Source organism: Phycodurus eques, chromosome 15 (assembly GCF_024500275.1).
Source record: "Phycodurus eques isolate BA_2022a chromosome 15, UOR_Pequ_1.1, whole genome shotgun sequence".
Lineage (NCBI taxonomy): Eukaryota > Metazoa > Chordata > Actinopteri > Syngnathiformes > Syngnathidae > Phycodurus > Phycodurus eques.
The window spans coordinates 19,630,642-19,655,394 of record NC_084539.1 but is presented as its reverse complement, the minus strand read 5'-3'; the positions used below and the strand labels follow the sequence as shown (position 1 = coordinate 19,655,394).

The 24,753-nt window shown below is 40.5% G+C and overlaps 1 protein-coding gene across 1 annotated transcript; it reads right to left on the bottom strand.

The window, feature by feature from the left end:
- Positions 1–359: 359 nt before the first annotated feature.
- On the bottom strand, positions 360–22,376 carry LOC133413809 (synaptic vesicle glycoprotein 2C-like). The gene is made up of 12 exons (XM_061698637.1): positions 21,660–22,376; positions 16,397–16,577; positions 14,341–14,492; positions 8,637–8,770; positions 7,975–8,064; positions 7,786–7,896; positions 6,465–6,553; positions 5,302–5,466; positions 4,107–4,240; positions 2,286–2,489; positions 1,793–1,952; positions 360–1,088 (listed from the first exon to the last, which is right to left on the bottom strand). The coding sequence occupies exons 1-12, from the start codon at positions 22,246–22,248 to the stop codon at positions 905–907; spliced, it is 2,193 nt and encodes a 730-aa protein (XP_061554621.1). The 5' UTR covers positions 22,249–22,376; the 3' UTR covers positions 360–904.
- Between the last annotated feature and the right edge of the window lie 2,377 nt (positions 22,377–24,753).

Genomic DNA, 24,753 nt, shown 5'->3' with positions numbered 1-24,753 from the left:
AATAAAATGCAAAATATTGTACAGAAATGCAAAATTCTAAAACAAAATGAGATTCTGAAAAAATACAAATAACTAAAAATGTAATTACAAATATCTACATTATCTCTGTGCACAGAAAATGCCTGACTAAATTATTTTAGGGAAAAATATCATAGATTGTAAAAAATAAATCAAATAAATGTAATTAAAAAACTAATATTTTATTTAGAAAAATAGTGTCACGGTTCAATGTAAAGCAAATACTGTATCTCCAAATTTTGTTTTTCTTTAAATTAAAATGTAAAACAATTCCCCAAAATTATTATTTTTTTTCTCATAGAAGGAAAAACAAACAAAACACTTGGAGATAATTGCTTTTAATTGGACAGTGGCAATATGTAAAGAAGTAAATACATAAATGTAAAAAATAAGAAAATAAATACATTGTCGCTGTTTACTGGAAAGCATGTATCTCCAAATTTTATGTTTGTTTATCCTTTAAACAATTATGTTCCTTTTTTTCTGAAAAGGAAAAACAAATAAAAGTTGGAGATACTTGCTTTTCTTTGGACATAAATGTAGAAATAAATACAAAAGTAAAAATCACTTTTGTGAGGCTTGTCAATCTATTCGTTAGCGGCTATGTTGTTGGTGTAACGGGAGTGAAATGCTCCGTTAATGTAAAGCTACGGCTCCCTGCGAGGGTCAAAAAGCAGCTTTAGCATATTTTAATTTGAGCCATAAAGTGTTTAAAAAGCTTGAGTCACGTTTATTGTGTTTTTGACGTTTAAACAACTGCTTTAGGGCCTAGTCTATCTTTAGCAACTTTGACGTCAATAATCTAAAAGAACAGTTTCCCTTATAATCTGCGTCGAATGAACAGTGGCACAGGCCCAGGAAAACAAACAAACGTGGCGCTGGGCGTTTACATGAGGACGTTGGCGCGCGTGTCGGGCAGCCGCAGGCCCACCAACCCGCCGCAGACCAGCACGCATGACGCCAGCAGGATGGGGATGGCCTTGGTGATGCCCACGAGAGAGCCGAAGATCAGGTTGCCCAGCACGGCGGCCAGCTTGCACAGGGCGTTGCAGAAGCCGAAGCCGGTCCCTCTGCGCAAGAGGAAAGAACCAAAAAATGTCAGGGTTAGTTGGGCTGAGTTGAAAGTCATATTTTGAAGATAAAAAAAGTGATATTTTCTAAAGTCATATATTTTTCAAGGAATACATATCAGATTAGATGAGACTTTTTTTTCCCCAGCTCAAACTACATTATTGAGATAATATTTTATGAAGGGGTCAAAAAAAATGTTGAGATAAATAAATATTTTTTCAAGGAATAAAGTTTTTTTTTAAAATATAAAACAGGTTATATATATATATTTTTTAGATAGAAAATGTTATATGTTGTTAGATGAAAAGTCACATTTTTCAAGGAATGCTTAATTCATTCATTTTTTAAAGATAAAAGTAATATGTTATTGATATTTATTTTGACTTTTGAAATCTAAAAATAGGACTTTTAATCTACAAAATATTTTAAAGACAAATAATAAAAATATGAAAATTAACATATTTTTTATAATATATGTATATGTATTTACATTAAAACATTTTTTAGATCAAAAAGCTTTTTTCTCAATAAAAAAAAATTATTCTGAAAAATGTACTATTTTTTAAAGCCTCCTAATATATATATATATATATATATATATATATATATATATATATATATATATATATATATATATATATAGGTGAACAGTTAACAAGGAAAATAAGTAATTTCAACAAGTCCACTTTCACGTGACATAAACCTCCTGTCGGTGGGGTACAGCTCCGTCGTGACCACATCCAAGGAGTTCCAGGCGGAGATGCTGAGGCCGTTGTACAGGCACAGCATGAAGATCATCATGGACTCGCTGGTGCCGAACCACAGGAAGAAGCAGCTGATGCCCGACAGCACCATGGAGCCACCTGCACGGCGTGGGGAGCGACAGACGGTCACAGAGGTGGTACTCACACTCTCTACTTACGAAGTACAGATACATGCATAAAGTATTTTTTTAGTAAGATTCTAACGATTATCCCATTGATTAATCGAGTCATCAGATAAAAAGTGATTTTGCGATATGAAATACAATAATGTGCATATGAGGAGCAGGTAATATTTTTGTCCGCTAGGGATTGCCATCCTCAGGTTCTACTGTAGTATCTGTGACTGAGTGGCGGGGCCTGGCCTGGTGAGTGAGGTGGGCGTCAGTAAATGAGAGCGGAGACTCGGGTAGTGTTCGCGTCGTCCCGTCATACCCAACATGCTGAGGCGGCCGATTTTGTCCATGAGGAGGGCCGAGACGATGTTGCCGGGCAGCACGGCCAGCGTTCCTAGGAAGTTGACGAAGTAGACCCAGTAGGCGCTGTAGTCGTCGTCGAAGGTCATCTGACAGCCCGTCTTGTTGTGGTGGAAGGTGGTGTTGACCACCCTGGAGTTTGTCAGCTTGGCGTCGTCGATATCTGCAAGAGGGATGTCGTACGTGTTTTGTAAACACATACAGTACTTTGTTGTCAACAGAGAAAAAAAAAAAAAAAAAAAAAAAAAAAAAAAAAAAAAGGTCTTATCGGCAATTTAGGGAGAGTGCCCCATTGTATACAGTGTTCCCTTGTTGCATCGCGGTTCTTTGCTTGTGATGCCCGCTGTATGCCAGCTTTTGTAACCGATTCTTTTTTTAATTATTATTATGATATATGTGAGAACAGTAAAACGCATAACACGATGAGCACACGAATGAAGGAGCTGTTGTTGGCCACAGCTCATGCCCAGACAATCACACGCAAGACTCACCAATCCAACCCCAGCAAACCCCTCTTCTGAAAAACACATACCAAATTTTTTTAGGGTCAAAAGTTATATATTTTTTAGATTAAAAGTAATATTTTTTCAATAGTGGGACTTTCAAGGAACAGTCAGATTTGTAGAAGTATGATTTATTTTGTAAAAAGTCAGATGAACGTTTAGTTGCAACGGCTGATTTTTTTTTTTAATTAAAAAGTATTTTTTCTTTCAAGATAAAAAGCATTTTTTTAGATCAAAAGTAATATTTTTTTAATATAAAAAGTCTGATTTTTTTCAAGATAAAAACTGAAGTATGATACACTTTTTAAAACGTTCTTAGATAAAAAGACAGATTTTTTTGAAAGGAAAAAGGATTTTGTTTTAGGATCAAAAGTAATATTTTTGAGATAAAAAGTCAGATTTTCTGTTGATTGATCAGGGTTTTTTTTTAAAAAAAATGTTTTTAAAGGAAGTCTGATTATTTTAGATAAAAAGTATTTTTATTTTAAAGAAAAAAGTCCCAAAATTAAGTCCTGTTTTTTCATGACAAAAACTATTTTTTTAATACTGTCGTCATGAATTCTAGGGGAAATAACATTTCGATGAAAAATAAATGTTTTCAAGGAATTAAGCCGTATTTTTTTCAATACTGTACTCGTACAGTCTTGGGTAAAAAGGTAATATTACACGATGTCTGTCGAAATGTAATAACAAAAAAAGTCAATTTTTGTCGATAAAAGGTCCGATGTTTTTAGATTAAAAACGTCATAATGTTTAGATAAAAGGTCATATTTGTGCTAAAAAAATGTTTTATTAAAATTTATATTTTTTTCAAAGAGCAAGGTTGCATTATTTAAAACTTCAAGGTAGGAAGTTAAAAAGTCAATAGGTTGAACACTTGGACCAACAGTGTAAATTCAGCCTGAGTAATTAATTTCCCAAACGGGCCAAGCTGTTCTCGTTTCCACGCTCACATTGCTTGGGGGTGTCAAAAAAACAAACAAAAAAAAACGTCATTTCCCATGGTGCATTGCCAGCACCTTGCATGCCTTTGCGTTTTCCGTGTTCAGCGCTTTTCCCTGAGTGCTGCAGGGGAAATCATTTGAAGGCCCAGACTCCCACAAGCTCTGATTCAGCTCTGGTTTCCCTCACCGCCTTCTCTTTCCTCTCCTTTTATCCTGCACTTCTGAAACCTTCTCATTGCCCTCTTTGCAAGTGAAGGATTTGCGCGAGCGGTACTTGGGCTGGGGCGCTGGTCGGGTGGGGTTCTCGGATCGAGCAGCGGCGCAAAAACGTACCCGTGCTATAAAAGAAGGAGTCGATGAAGGTGCAGTTTTTGAAAGAGCAGCCCACGGAGGAGACGTCCTCAAAGTAGCAGTTGAGGAAAGAGGAGTTGACGAAGGAGACCGCCTTGAACTTCATGCTAATGAACCTGCGCAGAGGAGGAAGGCGTTAACAATCGCTCATGTTGCCTTTAGGGGGTGACTTTTTGCTTTCTTGAGGCAAAAACTGTTTTACAGGCTACCGTGATAACATTTTTATAATTACCTTTACTCATTTTTTAAACTGTAAATATACCCCAAACTATGATCCCAGAACACAATATCATTTAAAACTCATCTTATTACATTACCCGTAGGAATAAGTGGCTTCAAGATGATTTAGGAAATACCAATATAACAAATAAAATACCAATCATAGTCAACCCCAGTATGTGCGCGGTTCAGCATTCACGAATTGGCTTATTCACCGATTTTTGGGGGGGGGAGGGGCAACGTATCCTCCGTTAATCACTGAACACCACATCTATTCGCTGTTTTTGTGCTAAGGCCAATGCAATAAGTGTTACTTTTGCGCCATCTGGTGGAATCATGTTGGTAACTTAAATTCATTGATCGTATATTTTTCACTTCTGTTTTGTTGTTGGCCCTTGAATGAACCTCGTGCACTGTCAAAAGGGAAACTGAAAGCATGTTTCTGTTTCTCTACCGGTGCAGCTAGTCACAGCCCCTGTCGTCTACTTTGCTGGGACACTTTGCTTGTATTACCAAAAAAAGTATAATCGTGTAAATGTGTACGGACTGATCGTGGGTTCACACCGGACGCAAAGCGAACTTTCGCCTCCCGTTATTTGCACGGGTTTGATCGCGGGAGTTGCGTACACGCTGAACGCGCATTCACTTCATTTGCGCCACGTGGATATGCCCCTCCCACCTCGGTCCTCTGGCTGGTTTATTTATCTATTTATTTTTTTCTCCCACTTTCTTCTCAGCGACATTTACTTTGTGGAAAACAGCAATGCACAAATGTACTCTATTTGCACATGTATCATCTCTTTGTGTAAGTGGAAGTCATAACCAGGAAGAGCAGGCGTCTAGGGGGCGAGCTGCGAAGATAAGCCTTTTCATTTCCTGGTAGAAGCGGAGATAACGGAGGCAGGATTAATATGAACGGTCACGATGAAAGGTGCGAAGGAGGAGTCGGTTTGGTTACCTGTCGTTGAGGAAAACGCCGTTTCTGTGGATCTGGTTCTCCAGCGTGAAGTTGAAGGTGAAGTCTTCGATGCGTTCGTTGGTGTGGATCTTCACCCGGGAGGCGTACTCGTCGGCCTGCAGGTGCTTGATCACGTCGGGGAACCAAACGGACAGCCCGTAGTACCTGCAGTCGAGGGACACGGAGTGACCATCTACAGGCGTGGTTGTCAACAGGGTCTGCGAGCTGTAACTTGCCTTAAGTACCTACTTAAATGGACCAGCCCATTAATACAACCAACAAACTAAACCAATTACTCCTCCCTACCTTGGCTTTGGGCCGATTAAAAGCTCTGATGTGATTGTAATGTATCACCACATACATCTGACATGCATGAATGTAGAGCTGGGGAAAAAAAAAAAAAAGAATATCTCAGCGAAGTTGACTTAAAAAAAATAGGTCAACACTCGATTTCTGCCTCGAAGGTCCCCCGGGACAAAAAAAAAAAAAAAAAAAAAAAAAAAAAAAGAAGAAGTTACACCAAGAACCAATGTTTGCGCCGTCGGAACCTATGTTTCACACAGACATTTATTGCAGACGGACGCCGTGTTTGGCCAATAATGCACTTTACCAAAAACTTCAAATGAGCACCTGTAAGTGTTATTTAAGACAATGTTAGATGTGTAACGTACATATAACGTGATAAGTATGAGTTAGCTGAATGGTAGTTAGCGGTTTTTCACCTAAAATGGTTATCGCTAGCGCGCTAATGCTAATTAGCGCGCTTGCATTTTGCTGTCTCAAATTCTGTACACCAATTCAAATTCTGTACACCAAACACTCAGTACCAACATATGTATTTTCAGGATTTTAAGTAATAGTGTTGGAGCACGAGTTGCCAGAAATATAAATAACAAAGTAAAGCACAGATGAAAATTCTACTCACTGTAATTACAGTAACAAAGTATTTGTACTGCGTTACACTACAAGGCTGGTTAGTGTAAGCAGTGCAAGTCAGCTAGCGATGATGGATAAATATTGAATTTGATGAGGTTTCTTTCCATTAAACAGGTCATGTATATTTAGATTTATAAGGTCCTGAGAAACATTTCTCCCTGGACCCAGAGAACCCCGAATCAAAAGCCTTGAAGCGCATAAAATGAAACGTCCAAGCTTGGTCTTACCCGAAGGAAAGCGTAAACCAAACCGCTGCCAGTTTCATAGTGTTGTCTTTTACTGGGTAGTCGAAGCATCTCATGAAAGTTGACCAGATCTATTGGAAAAAAAAAGAATGACAGTGATTATTTTATCACGCCTGTTAACAACCATAAAGCAGAGCATTCACCGAATTCCAACGTTCTAACAATTTCCATCTGCCAGATACACGCTATGGGTTTTTACTGTTACACTTGAGTCCAGTTGGTGTCATTGCTAATATGCATTTTCAACTGTTGCCGACTGTCAAATTTTCACAGACTTTCAATAATATCCCATGCTATATAGCTATGTTTGTGCATACTTTTTTAAATTGCTTACTTGCGTTTTAGGTGTGTGCGCTAATGTGGCTTGCTTTAGTGGACAGTAACTGTAAGTAAAGTGATCATGTCAATTGAAGGAAGATGTAAATACTGTAATTAGAAAAAAAATTCTTGGCACAGACTTGGAATTGATTTTCTGTGGATTTTTGTACAACGAATTGTGGGAAACCCGAAGTTAGAGAATTTAGAGCAATCGTATCATAATTGAGCTCATCACAATGCATCGCATCATATTGCATTGTGTCAAGTGCAATATATCAAATTGTATCATATCGTATTGTAGCACAATGTATCGCTTCATAATGTATTGCATTCGTAACTCACAGGCATCATAGAGTATTGCATTGTAAGGTATCGCACCATATGGCATGATATCATAGTGTATCGGATGATATCATAGTGTATCGCATCGTAAGGTATCGTTTCGTAACACGTTATACTCTGTCGCATCAGAATGTATTGCATCGTAATGTACTGCAGTGTAACGTATTGCATCATAATGTATCATATCGTAACGGATTGCGTCGTAACGGATTTCATCGTAATGTATCGCATAGTAACGTATCACATTGTAACGCATTGTTACGTATCACATGGCATCGTAACATATCACATTGTAACTAATTATTAGGTCACATCTTATCGCATTGTAACATCACATCATAAAGGATTGCAACACATCGTAACCTATCAAATCGTAACATATTGTTACGTATCACATTTCGGGGCATTGCATCGTAACTATCCCACCGTAAAGTAACATGTTGTAACATAATGTATTGTAATGTACAAAATGCATCATGCGTCGTATTGCATCATTTTACCACTTGGTGCCAACAATCAAGCCTTTTTTGTCCCCATACACTTTGTAGGACGGGCTATTTTCCCCACGATTGTGCATCTTTCGTACACAGCCAAAGAAGAGGTTACGCTCCACTTAAAGTTCAGCGTTTCGACCAAAACTGACCCCTCGGAGCTCTGCCTTGACTTTTGAGAGAACCTTCAGCACCGTGTTGGCCGATTCGCTCTGCATCTCCACCAGCTCGTCCAGCAGTTTGGGGATCTTAATCCGGTTCACCTGCGGGGAGAGACACTTGTCTGTTTGTTGGCTGTTTGCTGAAGCCATGAGGGGGCGCCCTAAGGCATGTAAACTCACGGTGAAGACTCTCTCGGGCTCTCCGCGGGCTCGCATATTGATATCATGGATGTGCTTGAGAACCATCCAGGCCTCGTCGTGTTTGCCCATCTAGATGACAGTCGGAATAAGCGCGGTCACGCTAATGCTAACAGTGCTTCAATCGTACGGCAACGTCACCGCCATATTGGATGTGGCAAAGGGGAGCGATGGGTGAAGATGCCTCATTCATTTGATGCTTGGAGATGTAGCAACCGTTTTACACTCAAAAGCCAGATCTCATGGGATAAAGACAGAACAATAACTTTTTGATTGCACTGAGTCATTATAAAACCATTTTGCAATACTTGAAAGTCCCATATATGCATAATATTGTGAATTCGTGTGGTAAAATAGTCTTTTCTCACTGAATAAAAAACAATTAATCAAAGTCAAATGTAAACATTAGTACTCTTTATTCAGAAAACTCAAATGTCACAGCTACAATACAGGATATTGATATTATAAAGTAGACATAGATTAAATATACAATATCACTGTTTCACAATCTATCACCAGAGTAAAAGTAACAGAAGATTAAACTGTATATAAATGTTTGTTGCTATGGACTTGCCCCATAAGGTATGTCATCTCATTTTAGAGCGGGTCCAACAAATGCAACACCTGTGACTGCGCTCTCTCACCTGTAAGAAGAAGCGGGGGCTCTCGGGCATGAAGGTGAGCGACACCACTGCTGAGACGCAAGGCAGCGCACACACCACCACAAACACTCGCCAGCTGTGGAACTGGTAGGCGGAGCCCATGCTGAAACTCCAACCTGCACACAGAAAGTGGCGAAGCACGCACGCAATGTGTACTTTAGCATCAGCAAACAATTCAATTAAATATCTACCAAAAAAAAGCATTAAATCAAAACTATGGCGATGGCTAGCTATGTTTTGGTAGTTGTTGCGCACACAGGTGGTTCAGTAAATGTACGCACTGTAATTACGTCACTTGAAGAAAAGGCAAAAATGGATACCCGCATGAAATGGTAATTGGACACTGTAGCCCTTTTTTTGTGGATTTTGTATGAAATATTATGGTATTCACATCTGGAATACATAAATATCTGATGACAAAGCTTAGTTTAAAAAAAATACATCTTATGAAAACAAGATGTCTTAACCCTAACTCCAAATTATGGCAAAAATGCAACTTATCATATGGCAAAGTATCATATCATATCAAGTATATTACAATGTGACATTCATATCACAACATAACTTATTGCGATGTAATTTACAGCGGATCACCGCATATTTGCGGTTTGGCATTTGAAAATGTACCTATCCGCAGAGGTTTTCGATCCATCGCAATTGAATCGCAAAGCGCCGTGTCCTATTGCAATATGTCATATCGTTATCGCAAGCCGTCATACCATATCGTTGTATCCTAACCCCAATGCATCTTATTGTATTGCAACCATAAAGTATCGTATCGCAGTCGCTCATATCGCAACGTATCACAATGTAATGTACAGTATCTCATTGTATCGCAACGTATCGCAACACATCGAATCGCAACGCATCATATCACAAAGCATCGTATCACAACATATCGTATTGCATCGCAAATATAACTGGTTTGATTATGAGCAAAATGTCAAGACGCGATCAATTAATGATTGATTCCCTTAAATTGTCCAGACTCTTTACAATCAATTAAAACCATAGTAATTGCAAATTAATGCATCTGAGCGGCAAATCGGCATTGTGGACATTCATGGTCACGGCTATGTTAGGTTTAGGGGACGTGAGCGTGTTTGCAGTCGTGTGGCCCACGTGACTTTCCTTCTGGCCGGTCCGGTAAAAAGCTCATTAGGAGGATTCCAGCTATAATGGACTGTCGGCGATGGCTGACTGGTTGCGATACTCAACGTGATTTATGTGGCAACTCTACAGTAAGTGAAAACGCCATCGACGCACGCGCTCACACATGCACACACACCCACTAACACACACACACACACGCACACACACACACACACACACACACACACACACACAAAGGAGATCATCCAGACAAATCGGCCTTACACTGCAACAAACACACATTTAAGAATGGTCACAGCAGAAGATTTTACATTTTACTTTTTTGGCACAATAAAAAAGACACCACACACACACACACACACACATGCGCACACTGATGTCTGGCCTTTACTCACCACCAGTCAATGTAAAGAGCACTGCGGCGAAACCCATTACCCACAAACCCCTGTGTCTTGCAGCAAAAACAAAAAAACAAAGGGTGAAACACTGCCATCTCATCAATTGACTTCGATTATGATCCACTCGTAACACCTCGCGTCACATTAATGTGTCTCGTCCATCACTTCTTATGATATGTAAAAAGACGGATGGCACTTCACTACCTCCTCTGTAATAGATGTTTTGGGTATGTTCACGGAACATCGTCCGAGAACAGATGAAACAAAGCCAGCCATTTGCATAGATGTGCAAAAAGGTAGAAAATGAAATAGCGCAGTTTGCATGCCAGACCCGTAGTTGGCGATATTAAGAAGATGTTTTTGGAATACAGTTTGTGGATGTATGTCTTCTGAATGTGATGTACGAAAGTAACACGTAATTTTAGTTTTTTGGGTAATTAAAATGTATTTAATCTTTTTATTTTTTGAATGAATTTATCAAATTCAAAACATTGTGAATTGATTAATTGTAAATACAGCAGACCCCAGCTATTTGTGGGGGTTAGGAACATTGAAAATCTGCAAATAATCGAAAAAAGTGGTGGATTGGGTAGAAAAAAAAAGTTGATAGTAGCTCAAGCGAACCGATAGATGATTTTTTTTAATTTTTAAAAATATTTTAGAGGGTTTTTTTTGTTTTTACCATATTAATGATTTACAAAAATGTTGAGATCATTAACCTATCTAGTATGTGGTGGTGTAGTGAAAATATTTGAAACTTGAAACTCAGTCTTTTCATTCACAGTCGATGCACGATTCCCCCTCTCATAATCTTTATTGTCACCTTTCTCTATAAGTTTAGTTTTGTCCTGGAAGTGGCTTGCGTGGCTTACGACTCCCCAGATAAGTGCTCCGCCCGGTTGAGGCACTTCATCAACGCGGCCTGTTATATATCGAACGCCTTCCAGCTTTCCATTAAAGCGGCTAAACCGTTGTTTCTCTCGCTCCGACTGCCGCCCCGCATCCCTTCACCTTTCCATTATCCCTCACGGAGGGTTCATAAATCAAGCGTTCGCCACGCACCTCCTTCAAACACCCCAACAGAGTTGGTGCACTACTATCCCTGGCACCACAACCCAGCCGCCACCCACCAAAAAAGGATAGCTCGGCTGTTCTTGTCCGTGTGGAAAAATGATCGCTGCGAAGCTTCACCCTAAAGAGATTTTTCACCCTAAACCGTTTTCACCCTAAATTTTATGTCGTAAACCACCGGAACTGTTGGAGCCATGCACTGGCTTTAACATCCCAACTCAGTTGGCACACTCTCATCCCTGGGCCATGGCACCACAACCCCGTTCCACGTTGTTTCTCTCTCCGCCTGCCGCCCTCTATCACGTCACCTTTCCATTATCCGTCACAAAGGGTTCATAAATCAAGCGCTCCTTGCCAACCTGTCCTCCGCTTTCATCCTCCTAATCTGTTTTGCCGCGCCACACCGGATCGCAGTTCATCCGCAGACATGTTATGAGGTTACGCTTGTTTTTTTTTTTTTAAATCATGTCTTCAAGCACAAATACTGTATGACTTCACTGAAGACGAACCAATCAATTCATTGATCGTCATCAAAAAAATTAGCATTGTTATCTCTCTGAGGGACGATTTTTCTTGACAAAGCGCTATTCTATCAGCTCACATGAATTGTAACGCGAGAGACATTCTGTCGATTCGTAAACGAGTCAATCAGCAGAAAGTACAGGAAATCAATTGGGAAACTCTCCCTTGAGACAATCGGCCGCTGCAGCCTTTCTCCGAAAAGGACACAAGTGGGAAGCAAAAGCTCGGGTTTATTTTTGGCTATTTAGGCATTCCTTCTTTTTCTGCCCAAGACGGCCAGATTTGGATGATAAAATTTACATTTATGCGAAATAAATTAAGGATAGGCATTTGAGTACATTTTTTTGATCAACTATGAGGGGAAACAAAGCTAATGATCAATAAATAAATTCTTATTCCCTGATTAGTATTTTAGGATCAATTTAGGTTAAGGAAAGGGATTTTTTCCCCCCAACAGATAACTATGAGACTCTTCTTATGATTCATTTTTTTTCTTGAAAGTACTTTTGTATAAAATATAAAACTACAGTATTTTCCCGAAATTATACCACTATTTCTTGAAAATATACAACTATTTTATCGAAAGTATCTAAAATAAAAATTTCTTCTTGAAAATATGAATTTTTTTCCCCAAATTTGCATTACTTTTTTCTTGAAAATACATGATTTTTTTTCTTAAATATACAGCTTTTTTAAATGCAAAATTACAACTCTTACCTAAAAAAACACAACTTCCTTTATTGGAAATATACAGCATTGTTTTTAAAAGTCATTACAGTCAATATTTACACTTATGGAAGAATCAAATGAATGACACATTCAAAAGATTTTTTTTTAACTACTAGCATGCATTTTATTCTCATGAGGGCTGGACTTTTATCCTTAAACTGCATATGTGACTGGTACTGAGTGTATGGTATAAACTGTAACACAATTTGAGACAACAAAATCAGCCTTTGCTAAGTTATTAGCATTTGCGATTAGCATTGGCACGCTAGCGATTACCAATTTTAGGTAAAAAAAAAAAAACACTAACTACCATTCAGCTCACTTATACATCATGTTGTATGTACATTACAGATCTAATAGTGTCTTAAAAATCACTTACAGATGCTCCTCTGTCGTTTTTGGCAATGTTTTTCACCGGCCCGACAGTGCATGCGTCTGTAACAAATGTTCCGTTTGGCAAACATAGACAGTACCCAAATGGATCCGGGTGGTACAAATATGCTTTTATTAATATTTTTTCCATTGCCTCAAGATAGAAATTTTTGCGTCAGTCAATTTTTGCAGTCGACTTAGCTGAGTTAGCCAATTTTTTCTTTCACAGCCCTACTGAGGACCCACTGTATTGTATTACTTCACCACACCCTTTTAAAAAATTTTTTCTTTTCAGGGTGTTAATCTCTTAAGTCTCCTCTTTAGCTGGTAAAATGCATACTCCATAGAGTTTAAGTCTAGGCCCAGCTGTTCAATGCAGCCTCTTTCAGTTATGTACTTGTTTGTAACTTCGAAACCTCGTTTGTCGGCGACCGTCGTGAACCGAGGATGATGAACTTTATTGGGCTTTCACAAACAAAACGAGTTTAAAAATCTTCCTGCTGTCAGTGTGTAAAATGAGTCCCCGGCTACGACACCGCCACCTGCTTGTGTGCGTGCCCGAGGGTCTTCGAGAGAGCGGGACATATTTGCAAACGATCTCACATGTTGCCTTTTATTGGCGTCACTGCGGCAGGGCGCATCGTGCACGCTCCATTTCTGTTTGCAGCAATGCGACAGCAGCGGCAAAAACTGGAGTTTTATATTTCCATCTTCTGTATACGGTCTCTATCTGGGGAAGGAAATATGTCATTACTATTAGCACTAAGCTCTAGCTGTTCCACATTGGAAGACAAAATTGCCCAATCAATCTCAAAATTTTGTTTTAATCAGAAACTTCCACCTTTCTTAACGGATGACATTTTTCACATTACAATAACTACCACATTTTAAAAATTCTTTATTTACACTAAAATTTCCCAATAAAGAGACATTTAACCTATTTACCTCCTCGTTCCGCATTTCTCAACTGATTTAAACTATCCCAACTTCAAAATGTTCATTCAGGACATCTTGGGGACTATTTTTCACATTCCAGTAATTCCCACATTTTTGGAATTCCACATTTACACAATCAAATTCCCAAATAAAGACACATTTTATATATTTACTTCCTCCTTCCACATTTTTCAAATGATTATTTAAACCATTCAAACTTCAAATATTCATCTCAGGTTATTATTTTGCTATATGGTAGCATACACTACATACTGTTGGGTTGTTAGCATTTGAGCAATTCTCATTAGAAATAGTATATAAATATAGGGGAAAAAGTCAAATCCTCATTGATCACACTGATTTTAGAAATTCTCATTTCAGCACAGCGTGAGGTCTCCAGCATTCACATGGAATTTTTACAGAAATTTCATTCTTGAGGAACTATTAATTTTAAAACTGCGGATGGCTGTAGTTTTCTAACCTAACCAGAAAGCAGATGTATTAGCATACAGGCTGGATTAATATTGTTGTCATCAGTCACTCACCATAGTGTGGGATGATGGCCCACGCCATGGCCGAGGCATAGATGCCGCCGATCATCCAGAACATGCAGAGCCAGCTCAGGTGCTCGCCACGTTTCTCCCGGGCCAACACCTCGGCGAAGTATGAAAACACAATGGGCACTGCGCCGCCAATCCTGCGAATAGTCAGTCGTAATTAATCACTAACAATTTAATACATATACCGTAATTTCTTGTGTATAATGCGCACCCATGTATAATACGCACCCCCAAAGTTGACTTAAAAATTCTGGAAAACCCATGTACCGATGTAGAATGCATTTTTACAATGGATAACTTTGCTTCTACCCATATGATCAAAACATATTATCGTTAATTTGTTAGTTTTTTTTAAAGAATTATTCTGAAGTTAAGCACTTCATTTGAACACGTTTAATTTTATTTTAATGTTATTCAAATTAAACGGTCAAGCATTTCAGAAAAGCATTATCTTTAAACAAAACATAACCATAAAGAAATTAATGAGGGTTATTGTTCAGTCATCAGTCATATTTAAAAATATATATATATGTTTCATAAATCCTGCCGGGGTATGTAAACTTATGAGCACAACTTTACATGTATGTAGTCATACGTACCCCTGTCATATTGGAATGAAAGGTGGCGGTGGCATATTAGAATGAAAGTGTACACCTCTCTCATAACCTCTAGGTGGCGATGGCATTTTGGAATGAAATTGTACAGCTTTTTCATAACCACTAGATGGCGGCATACATTTTTAAATGTGATTTTCCCCCCCCCCCCCATTTACCTCTATGCCTATGTATAATGCGCATTATTCAATTTTGACAATTTTTTTGGGGAAAAAAATGCGCCTTATACACGAGAAATTACGGTCAGCTTCCGAGAAGAGTCTTGTTAACAACCTTACCAAGTATCGGTATATAAAATAAGGCTTCAAAATTCTGAAACTCAAACTGGCTGGAATATATACAGCTAGGTCGTCGTACGGCTCTAGCCACCAGCTAGCTCGCAAGCTAACAGGCTTGGGCCTTAATAATAACTAAGTAACTCACAATTGTGTCAGATAACCACTTATGTAAACAAAGTTCTTAGGTCGTGGGTGAGGGGGGACTCACGCCTGATGCCAAAGTGCGTCACTGGGTGCTGTTTTAGCCATGCCTCAAAAAATATCAGGAAAACTGAAATGGTGAAAAACATTTTAATGCTATATCTCCACAATTCAATACTACATTGTTCTCAGTCTTTGCACATTTTCAGCAATTATCTAAACATGTATATTTAGAAACAAATCTCTGAATTCACATCACAACCACACATTCCACCACGACAAAGTTGATGGCCCCCAAAAAATAATTGCCACCCACAAATATTTAACGAAAAATAACCCCCAAACCATGTTTAGCACATAGCTACCCTGATTTTACATTTTAAAGCCTTTACCAAACTCTTTCAGTACCCCCTCCAGAATCCTGCCAGAGTTAGCACACTCCTATGCCTGCCACAAGCCCCTGTTTAGTGCATAACTACATACATTTTCCGTCATTGAACAGCCTTTGCGGAAACTTTCAAGACGCGCACCCCTTTCACACACCCTGACAGAGTTGGTGCGCCCCTATCCCTGGCACCACAAATCTCCCACCACCCACCCTTCACCCGAAAAATCTAACCCCCACGTTTAATGCTTAGCAACGTAAATTTCACTTCATACAAAAGCTTTTACCCAAACAAATTAAACCCCCAAACCAACCACCTGAAAAAGAACCCTGTTTAGCGCATAGCTATTTGATTTTTTTGCGTTATAATAGGAGAGCAGCCTTTGCCAAAATGTTCAAGCCATGCACCCTTTCCCACAGAGTTGGCCCACCCCTATCACCAGTACCACAACCCCTTCAAGAAAACATCTAAACATTGCCTGTTTAGCCGATCGCTATGTGGATTTTACATTGTAGAAGAGCCGTTTCGAAATTTCCTAAGCCTCGCACCCCGTTCAACATCGTAATTCCCTCCCTCTGGCACCATACAACCTTAACGTACGCTTCCGCAATGACAGACTCACCCGAATCCCGACAGCATGCGGCAGAAGAGGAAGGTGCTGTAGCCTTGCACGAAGGAGGAGAGGAAGGCGAAGAAGCCGTTAGCTGACAATGATATCAGCAGGCACTGTTTACGGCCCAGCTTGTCCGACAGGCCGCCCCAAAAGAAGGCTCCGAACATCATTCCGAGGTACACAATACTGCCTGGAGAGAGCAAGGGAATGGACAAAATTTAGGAGTAGAGCGTGGAAATTTGTCAACTTCAGTAGCTTTGCAATGCAGACTCATTTCTTTAGCCTCTTTCACACAGAGATCCTGCAAAATTGGCACCTAGCCAGAGTACTTCCGAAGGGAAGATGCATTTTCGGGGTGTAGGCTACGCATGCTAGCTAACTAGTGCGCCAGATAACCGCTGATGCGTACAAAGGCGCAGAAGTTCTTATATAGTGGGTCAGGGGGGAGGCCATGCCGGACTCCAAAGTGCACCACTTGGCACCGTTTTAGCCACACCCGAAAAATCTGAAAAACTAAAATGGTGAAAAACAGTTTAACGCTGTATTTCCACAATTGAGAACCACTTAGATCGCAGTCTTTGCACGTTTATGCAATTATCTTCAAACATGTTTCGAAACAAATCTCTGACTTCACTTGTAAGGGCGTATAACAAATTGTTGTGGATCCAATCCAGATATTGCCCCAAAAGCACCGAATTACTTTCTCCCATTTTCAAAGTCTCATTTTTATGAAGCAGGATTTTCTGCAATGACTGCAAAAGGAAATTACAGAGTAGACCCGACATAAGTACCAGACATCAAGATGGGACCACCTTGTTGAAGAGAAACAATTGCAGGGCTCCCACTAATTAAAACAACTACTTTACATTCAGCGCCATAGTGAGTTATACTTTTGATAATTTAATTCTATGCTGGTTTGTCAAAATATTTCTTTACGTGAAACTGGTCCATGGTTTTGGGCCACTGCACTACAGGAAGTCGTGGTCAGCTCTTTTCCCGTTCACAGGACAGTGCAGCATTGGAGAGCATAGTTGTCAGACCAGTAAGTAATGGCGTCGCTCTTGACGTGCTAATAAAAATGCTAATGTCTTTGATAGGTGGGGGTGAGGGCTCCTCTTTTTTTTTTTCTTCCACCCTCTCTTTTGCAGCGTGTTTGCAGTGATGGGGCAGATAGGCTAAAAGTAAAATGCTCTTATCGAGCCACGCAGACACCGCGCCGAGAGCCAGCCATTCATTACGCGGCGACAGCTGCTAGCTCGCCGCTGCAGAGAAGGCCGTAAGGGAGAACCGACGACAGGTCGACCGGGCGGCGGCAGCGGGACATGAAGATGAAACAAAAAATATCAAGGCAAAATATCAAATGTGCCGCAAAAGCGGGTACATACATGTGATGGAACAAACAATGCGGGATGAACACGTGTAGCCAAGACGGTCTATCTGGAAGCATCGGCTCATTTGTTTTATGGCGGAGCTCATGCTGAGTTAGGATATATAATAAAAGGAGGAAGAGGAGGTGAGGGTGGTGGGTGTTATGTGCCAGGATTCTTCCCGAGATTGGATTTGTTATTTTCTGTGGGGTTCAAGCAAAGGTCAGACCCTTAAAACATGCACCATCTCACCCGCTATTATTTCATTGTCGCTTACTGCATCTTATCCATACAACGGGATCAAACGCTGATGTTGTCATTGTTAGAATTGAAACTTTTTATGTCAAATTACTTTAAAACTATATCTTTCTGAAGTCATTGACGGTCTAGTGCAGTGTTTCCCAACCTTTACTGAGCCAAGGCACCCGTTTTCCATCAGAATAATCTCGCTGCAAACCACCAAACAAAAAATAAGAAAACTGAAAAAAAAAATGATCACCTCATCTGAATGTAGTCACAAATTGATTTTCTCAGTGGGAAATAATAAATAAATAAATAAATATTGTTAAAATAAACCATTTTACATATACTTTTTAAAAACAAATAACTGGTTAGTCAATTATAATGAAATTATTTAGAAATAATAACATTCAAAATAGTAGTAAAATAAACAATTTTACATATATCCATCCATTCTCTGGACCACTTATTGTCACAGGGTTGGGGGTTGTGGTGGAGCCCATCCCAGCTGACGTTGGGTGAGAGGTGGGATAAAGCTTACAAAAATAAAAACAAATTCTTGAAATGTGAAACACACACACACACACACCATACTTTTAACATTACTAACAATAACACTAAAAACAAGAGCGGGTGAAAATGAACACCAGGAATCTTAACCCAACAATTAAGGTTGGATTTACATAACGTGCTCCAAGTGACATCTATTCCCCCCCCCCCCCCCCCCCCCCAGAATATCCTAATATCAGAATCAGGCCAAATGTAGATTAAAAAGTGAATATGAATCGGATACAGTATGAACTGTCTACTGTGATTAAAATACACCTGCGGGAAATCAAAACTACATAAAAATAAGCAATTTAAATTAAGCATAGATGTTGGCGTGATACACAGTACTTGGAAATAGCAGAACATTCAATGCATGCATTCAATGGAACGATGCGCAACTTTTCCTTGTGGGATTAATATTATTATTATTCATCTGAAATGGTCTCCACGCATGCTGATTTGTACTTCTTCTTTTAAATCTGAACTCCCCCTTGACGCCTTTTGTGCGATGTTCTCGCTCGTTGGCACGCCGCGTCTCGCCAAAGAACAGTGTGTGATTGACAGGCGGGTTTTAGCAAGGGGATGAATACAACGTTAATTACACCTGCCGGGCTGTGATCCATAATTACTGTTAATGTCCTCTTTTCTTTGATTAAAAACCTTTGGTTACTTTTTTAGACACAAGGTTATTTGTGTGGTAAAGACAAGTCAAAAATGCGATACAAAGTGAAAATAATTCCCCCCAGAAAAACTCTCAAAAAGCCTTGCCGGAAAAGACAAAATTCTGCTATTTTGATTTGAAGCTGCCATTTTTGCAACATTTTGGCCGTTTCCAATTATCCTTCAAAGACGAAATCCTAGAGATATTTTTCGATTGCCTCTAAATTTGAAGCATGTGTGCTCGGGGTTGAACCGACTTTACCACTGCGCAATGTTGATTATAGCTCGAAGCCGATGAATCACTCATGATGTGTTTTGGCATTAACAACACCTCGCAGAAAGTAACAGGTGGTGTGTCCGCACAGCAGTGCCTCACGCGTGTGGGAATATTTGACTAAAAATGAAATATGGAAGACTATCCTCAAGTAGAATTATTGCACGCCAATATAAAAAAACACCCGCTAATGCAGGCTGACAACCAGCCTAAATCCTCACGTCAGTCGTCAGTGAATTCACCAAACGCCCTCCTGAAAGAGAGAAAAGGCAGACAATTTACTCTAGCGTCTGCTTATACGATGGAATGTGAATGAGCGGTGGTCGATCAATGTCTTTATAGTGAAAATGAATTGAGAATGTCAGTTGTAACTACCCCAAAAACAAAACATTTGCGTTTTCATCATTGGCGGCCAGGTTGGATATTTTGCCATAAAACAAAAGCAGAAAAACGCTTAACGCAGTTAGACAAGCCCAGTTTCACTTCACAGTGAAAATTTGGGTAGCATGTCTATCAAAAAATCTCAAATACCCATGCTTAAAAAGAAACAAAGTGTGCCATTTTGGTTTGACACGACCAATGTAGGGTCATTTTGGCCATTTCCAAGGCTCCTTGGAAGACAAACTCATCCTCGATATTTTGTCCGATTGAACAATAAAAGGGTTCTCGTCCCAAAACTAGAAGTACGTCCCAATAATTGTCTTCAAATAGTGTTAAGTGTAAACCAAGAGAGAGCTGTAAGACAGCACTGTGTTCCATCGTAGAAAATTCGACTTCAATTATTTGTAGTCTTTTCAAGAGCAATCATTAGTCTCTCCCTTTGAACGAATCTACTCCAGAGGCCACTATTGATCACTCTCATTTTATTTCCCTCCACACACACACAGTTAATTTTTTGTTGTGAGCCAGTTGGTGATACATAATGTGACTCATTCTTTTGTTCTCCCCCACTCGTCTCCCACTGCGAGATGACTCACGCGTGGAATGTGGATGAATAGTACACCATCTTTACACTCTCCGGCCGTATTATTAGGTACACCTGCACAGCCCAAGTCACCAAAAACACAGCAAATAGTCCTTTCTGTAAAATGCTCGCTAGAGATGTCCGAAAAGGCGCTAAATTGGCAACACTGAGTAGCCCTCGCTTCGTCGCAACGCCCTTGCTCCGCCCCCATCATCATGGCAATGAAAACCGTACTTACGACCCCTGAATTACTTAGACCGCTGTGAAAAAGGGGATGCTAACTGTTATTATTATTATTATTATTATCATTATTAATTCTATATCCATTGTGTATTTTGACAGAAGGATGTCAGAGAGACCACCTGGAAACACAAATTGCTTAATGTCTCCTTTAAGACAAAAAACAAACGCCTCCCACAAAGAGACACCTTCCTCTTTCCTTCTTCTTCTCTGCTCAGTATTAAAGAAGCTTTTGTCTTTAATGGCAATTAGCGTCCCAGTAGACTGATATGTGGTCGCGCCACAATGTTTATGTTCCACCAGCTATTAGGTAACGTTTGGGAAATTTATTTTATTTTATTTTTTTACTGAAATGCTGGGAAGTAGAGTGAAGCACCGTTCAGATCCACCCGGTATAGGTGGAAATATTTAAAAAAATAAACAAATAAAAAACTCCCATATGCGTTAAACGCATTTGAACTTATTGAAACTCAATTTTGAAACACATTTTAAATGTATAGAAAATACTGTGCGTATTGTATTGTCAGGGTGATTAATACATGCATGCACCTTTAAGAGGCGGGGTCTGCTGGGGCGACGTGAGATGTCGGCAAGTCACGTGCGTGTGTAAGTGTCTGTGGCCGACAGCAGCTCCTGCCCGAGTGCTCATTATGGTTTGCTTTTCTCCCGGCATTCTATCTACAACTAAAAAGTGCAGCGGCGATTGTGGCTCTCCTTTTCTCACAGGCGAGGGCATGACAGAACGTAAGTACAGTGGTAACTGTAACAACTTACTGTATGTGTCAAACAAATTTTTTCCATTGAAATTAATCATCTATACATTTCAGAATCCCAAAAAACATTGGATTACGTGAAAAGTAGACACTGTATAAAACATAACAAATGAGAACGTAAAGAAATAAACTGGTTTTATAACGTGTAATGACTGTACCGCGGACGGCGAACAGCAATATAGCAGCCAAACATTACATTCCTTACCGAGCCATCCGGCGCCGGAGTTGGGCACGCACATGTCCGTTTCGGCGCTGGGCAGGACGAATCCCACCACGAACACCTCCACGCCGTCCGACATAAGCGCCAGGCCCAGCACGAAGAAGAGCTGCCACTGGAACCTCCCGTGGCCGCACTCCTGCATGATGAGCTCGTACTGCTGCGCCAGCTCCTCCTCGTCGGCCTGCCGCTCGTTCTCCAGCTCCTTGCGGCTCTTCGGACCGTCGTCTGCCGGCTGGCCCGGGGGCGTCTGTCCGTCCCGGGGTTTCCCTTCCTGGTAGGCGGGCACGCCTTGGTACTCGCCCTCGTAGATCTCGTCTTCGTCGTCGTGGCCCTCCGTGGCATCGCTGGACGCCCCGTCCTCGTCATTGGCCGCTTTGCCGTCGTAGTGGCAATTGTAGTCGTTCTCCTCCTCCTCGTCGTTATGGAATCGATTGTAACTGCGGTGCGCCGAGTATTCGTCCGAGGCGCGGTCCACCGCCTTGCTGAAGTTCTTGCCGGCTTGCCTCTTGGCTTCCTTGGCGATGTCCTTGGCGCCTTTGACCAGGGAAGTCCTGTTGTTGTGCGTTTCATTCATCTTGACGCAGACAAAGCTGAGCACTAAGTGTTTGTGAGGACCCTATTTCAGCAGTTTCAGCAGTCGGAGTAGTTTATAAAGTCAAACGAGCAACAGTCGGCTGCCAGGATAATAATTAAGTGTTGAGGTCGAACCCCATGGAGCTCGAAAAGGAGGCCGTTGAAATTGGAAAACTCCTCAGTGGTGGAAGAGCTCAGCAGACGAGACCATCAGCCTGAAGGAACACAAGGAGAAAGCACTTCATTAAAAGTTAGCTGATGAAAAACTGACTGCAGTGCACAGTGAAGGTATTTGTAGGGTCCTCTTGAAACTGCTTAGTTATTTAATCACTTTTTTTGTGGGGACAAACCATGAGTAATTTACACTTGAAACTAGGATCTCAAAACACTATCAGTTCAAACTCATCTTCAAACATGGCAAATAAATGGGTATAGATTATTTGACTTTGAAAACAACGCACCAAAAATGCATTTTTGCACATGCGGCGAAAACTCTTTGTAACTTCCACTAACAACACAGGCTCAATTCCTACCTCCTTCCAAACCTGCAAAGATTTTAGTCTGTCGAGACGTATCACTTCAACAAACTTCCTTGACACCAATTTATACTTTCAGTACTTTTGGTGCTGCAAATAGGTGGGGCTTCACTGTTATTAAGAACCCACAAGCATATTCAGGGACACACCTCAGTGATGCCATGCTGTGCCCTTCCATGCAGTTTTCTGTCTGACCATTTGGCTGTGTCTCCCAGTACTATATTTATTGTTCTGGTCCATTTACAGTTCGGGAGGTATAATACAGTTGGTGAGGTATAAAAATCTGTGTTTGAGCACTGTGGGCCAGATACCAACATACTGACTGTCGTTTTCTGTTCGTTCCATTTTGAAAAAAAAACCCAATATAATTATCATAATAATTACTGTGCAAGCTTTTTAGTCACAAAGATTTTTTTGTCAGGTATTATTAATAGTGCGAGTATTTTTTTTCTCCACAAAATTTGGGAAATTTACCAATAATTGGGGGGTTGAAGTTAACATTTTTATGTAGTATCAGAGGTGTAACAAAGGTAGAACGGGGGCTGTGATAAAGAATAGCGGAAAGCCAAGTAACACAACCTCTCCGGTTGTAGTCCCTCCCCTATAAATGCCATAGCACTGCAATTAAAGGGTAAGTTTGCAACTGAGAAACAAAAAATCACTTTTCATATTTGTTAAAACTGACATTATGACCTGATAGTACTACAAGATAAATACTATTTGTAAAACAAAAAAAAACTCCCATCTCTGGCGTCAATTTCTGCCTCTAATTTGATTTGCAATAAACCACCTCGCTTCAGGAAAAAACAACCAACCAGAGTAGAAAGGCGCGACTTACAAGGTGTCAATCATTTGTTGCGCACTCGTGGACACATGCATAGTGGGCACATCACTGCGGCCTCATGCTGACCTGTTACCTTGGGCTTCAGGAGCTTTTGTGGGGGGAAAAAAGCCTGTCCAGTGTATGCTAACCACTGGACATAGGACTAGCAAACAGAAGGAGAGAAAGGGACCTCAGGATTCAGGAGAGAAGCAGAATTAGCAACATTTCTGCTCCAAAGATAAGTTTATCACCTCTTTTCGATTTTGCCACCGTCATTTTTATTTTTATTTGTTTTATTTTGTTATTTTTTTCCAGTGCATGTTATGTACAGTGCAAGTCTCTTGCACATTAGTGAGGGGGGGTAGCTTTGGTCAGAGACTCAAGAGGGGGGCGTGATGAATGAGGTTCTTGCTAGCAGTTGTAACACGGCAAACTCCCCTTTAACCTAAAAAATTCACTTAGTGTAGTGATTTTTCAGGTTTTGGTAGGATTTTTTTGCAAGGTGGCTGAAGAACTGGTCTTTTCATACAGTTTTACTTCTTTCTATGGAAATTAAAAACCCCTTCAGTTTTGCTCATTTGAACTCAATCTATAGTGTGCACACTGGACTGCTAGTACAGTTGGCATCCAAGCATACACTCAGGTGAATAGTGTGTCAGTGTGGTATGTTAAAAGGGTTGCAGCTGCACGTACATCTGCAGGATATGAAATCCATCTTTTCCACATTAGCGTTAGCACTGCGTTTGTATCGGCACGCTCCCGGGAGCGGAGGGCTGCAGACGTTGGCTCGAGTGCCCAAATGGAGCATGGCAGGTTGATGTATGGCGCCTCCGCTCACCTTTTGCTCAGCGCGAGGAGATAAAACATCGGTTGGGATCAGTCATTTGAACGCTGGCGCGCCAGGGGGCTCGTGGGGAAGGCGCCCGAGAGAGTTTGGTGCAATGCATCAGCGAAATGAGGCGGGAAATGGCTCGTAACTAACTTTTCTTCGGCGCGTCCGGTTTGATGAGGAGGCAGCTGACCCTGACCGTGGATGCACTCGCCATGGCCCAGAATGCAGTGAGCACCCTTTTAAATAAATGCCTTCTGGCTACGTTGTTTTATTAACCCCGCAAACTCCTCGGAGCAGCTGATGAAGATGGCGCCT

Excerpts from the sequence above, each read along its gene's own strand:
- LOC133413809 (XM_061698637.1), bottom strand. The coding sequence starts at position 22,248 with ATGAATGAAACGCACAACAACAGGACTTCCCTGGTCAAAGGCGCCAAG. Across the intron at positions 4,241-5,301 it reads GGCGTTTTCCTCAACGACAG|GTTCATTAGCATGAAGTTCA; the intron begins GTAACCAAACCG and ends TCCTCTGCGCAG. Across the intron at positions 1,953-2,285 it reads CGGCCGCCTCAGCATGTTGG|GTGGCTCCATGGTGCTGTCG; the intron begins GTATGACGGGAC and ends CACGCCGTGCAG.